At 52.0% G+C, this 2,600-nt stretch overlaps 1 protein-coding gene across 1 annotated transcript in view; it reads left to right on the plus strand.

Moving 5' to 3' along the window:
* Positions 1–435: 435 nt before the first annotated feature.
* Tnfsf11 (TNF superfamily member 11) overlaps positions 436–2,600 on the plus strand; it is a 31,756-nt gene continuing 29,591 nt past the window's right edge. The window contains exon 1 of the mRNA XM_005370876.1: positions 436–657. Coding sequence (XP_005370933.1) covers positions 436–657 — 222 coding nt within the window. The remainder of the gene's footprint in view (positions 658–2,600) is intronic.

The following is a 2,600-nucleotide window of genomic DNA, read 5'->3' on the forward strand; positions in this document are numbered from 1 at the left end:
TCGGAGTTCACTGAAGCTAACTAACAGCTCCCCAAATCTTACAGAGGAAACTGAGGCCCAGTGATGCAAACTGAGGATGGGCAAGCTGAGGGAGCCAGGAACCACTGGACCCACTCACAGCCTCCACCTCAGAGGGCCTTTCTGGGGAGGGAGGAGGTCTGTTGGTGAGAGTGAGGAAGAGGGGGAGGGTGAAGGAAAGGAAGGCGGGCTGAAGTGGGAGTGGAAGAGGCAGCCTCCTTGGGGCTGATTGGCTCCTGAGGCCAGCCCTCTACACGAGGTTTATAAGAGTTGGGGCTGCCCTGGGTACCCTGCCCTCTCTCCCGCGCCCGGGGGAGTCACTTTTAGGACCTCGGTGAACCGGTGCTTAGCAGCGGGAGACCGAGGAAGGAACAGAGCAATCGCGAAGCAGGGCGCCCGAACAACGGGCGCCGCGCCATGCGCCGGGCCAGCCGAGACTACAGCAAGTACCTGCGCAGCTCGGAGGAGATGGGCGGCGGCCCTGGCGCCCCGCACGAGGGGCCGCTGCACCCCATGCCTTCAGCACCAGCCGCGCCGCCGCCCCCTGCGGCTTCCCGCTCCGTGTTCCTGGCCTTGCTAGGGCTGGGGCTGGGCCAGGTGGTCTGTAGTGTCGCTCTGTTCCTGTACTTCCGAGCGCAGGTGAGTGGCTGCCTTCCTTGTCCCGTTCTCTGCTGGGGAAACTGAGTCTGACCCCCGGGCTGGACTTCTAGGATCTTGACTATTCCTCACGGGAAGGCTACCCTCTAAGGAAGGGAACTTGGGGACCTCCAGCCAGTCTCACCAGCGCCTTCTCCCCGGCAGCGCAGAGCGCAGAACTGTGGTTCTGGTAGAGGATGGGTTTGAATTTCCCCCCAGAAGCAGCATTGGCCGCTCGCCTCTTGAGCAAGTGATCTCACACTTTCTCCCCACCTGGAGTTAAGAAACAACTTTAACCCATTCAGGGAAAAGAGGAGTGCTTTTCCAATGCCGCTAACTAACCGGTGGCTGCCTGGCTTTTCTGGCACGCTAGGACCACAGTGAGAGAGAGGGTATCAATAGTCCTTGGAGCACCTGGGGTGACACTTGATTTTGAAGAGAGACAGCACTACCAAATGTGCCCGGTGGGTCCCAGGGCTGGGGCTCTGCTACTTCTCCCAAGCTCAGGCTCTGAGGGGTGGAAGGAAGGGCCCCAGTGTGCCTGCCTGTGAGGTGTGCAGAGGAAGGAAGGTGCGTGTGTATGTGTGTGTGTGTGTGTGTGTGTGTGTGTGTGTGTGTTAGTATAGCCTGACTACAATCTAGCCAGTAACCAACCTTTGAAGAGAGGAAGAAGCCTCAAGCTAAAGACTCAGAGCTGCCGGAGATGGAAGAGAGAGGGAGGGGGTAAATTTGTAATATTATGCTTTCTGGTGGTTTTTGCTCTTGTGTTTTCTTGGAAATTGCAGAGCAGTTGGTTGGATTCATTCAAATACTCTTGTCTGGTGCTATGAACTCTTTCTCAGAGGAAGTGGGGGGCTGACTGTGCATATTTTTATGGGAAAAGAAAGTTGGGTTTGGACTTTGTTTGTTTCCAGAATCAAAGGTGATTACTAAACCAAGCTGGATACATTAAACTGTGCCATTGCTTGGACTGCGTAGGCTTTTGACATGTGCCAAAGTCTTGAGCTGTGCTTTGGATCTTAGGCTTTGTTAAGTAGTCAGATCTACTGGCTTGCAGTTTCTACCACTGGTGTGGTTACCCACCAATGTAAAAATAGAAAGACCGTAAACCAGTTCCTCGGCAAACCCGTCTTAATAATCACATTTGTTACCTGTTGAGATTTTTCTGCCTCAGACAAGGTTTGGGTGGTTTGCTTGTGACATGAATCGCACAAATCCGTATGAAAGTGGGTAGACACCCCTACCCTTTGTTGGGACATGGGGTGTCAATGAAGAATGACTTCTCTGCTGTTTTCTGCCATCTGGCATTTCAATGCATGTGTGTGGGGAGCCTGCACAGTATGTGGCTCCATGATATGGTACTGAGATCACTCGCTGTATGTGCAGTACCGCTGTTTTTATGTGTGCGGTGCCAGGGGATAGAGTATGCTTCAAATAGAAGGTGATTATAATAATTCTTTGCAGAGAGGTTTTCGGTTTTAAGGTCTGATGATGGTAGTTCCCAGTGCCTTTTTTTTTTTTTTAACTTGTTAGGGCCATAACAACTTTCCTCAGCCCTAATGGTAGAGTGAGCACTGAGCTCAGAAAGAAGTGTAGAGTGAGAACATTCTAGGGACCCTTAACTGCCAAGAACCCTGGGACTTGGCACACCTGTGGGGAAAGGACTCACCAGCTAGGCTCTTGTTCAGCTTTCCTGAAGGAATTCTGTGGCGGTCCAGTGGCCTAAGGTGTCTTTCACCCTGATGGCATGGTCACATTCCATCATAAGAGTGTTGATGGCCCAAGATTAATAAGGAAACTGTCTTTCCCAAAGTAAGCTCATGAGATAGCGAACAAAGCCAGATGATTTTCCTTTGGAGAATTTAATACCATCAGGTTTCTGGGTACAGTTTTTCCCTCTTTTTTTTTCTTTCCGCTCTCTTCCCCCCCTTTCCCTTTCCTCCCTC

The sequence above is a fragment of the Microtus ochrogaster genome, unplaced genomic scaffold, assembly GCF_000317375.1.
Source record: "Microtus ochrogaster isolate Prairie Vole_2 unplaced genomic scaffold, MicOch1.0 UNK88, whole genome shotgun sequence".
Lineage (NCBI taxonomy): Eukaryota > Metazoa > Chordata > Mammalia > Rodentia > Cricetidae > Microtus > Microtus ochrogaster.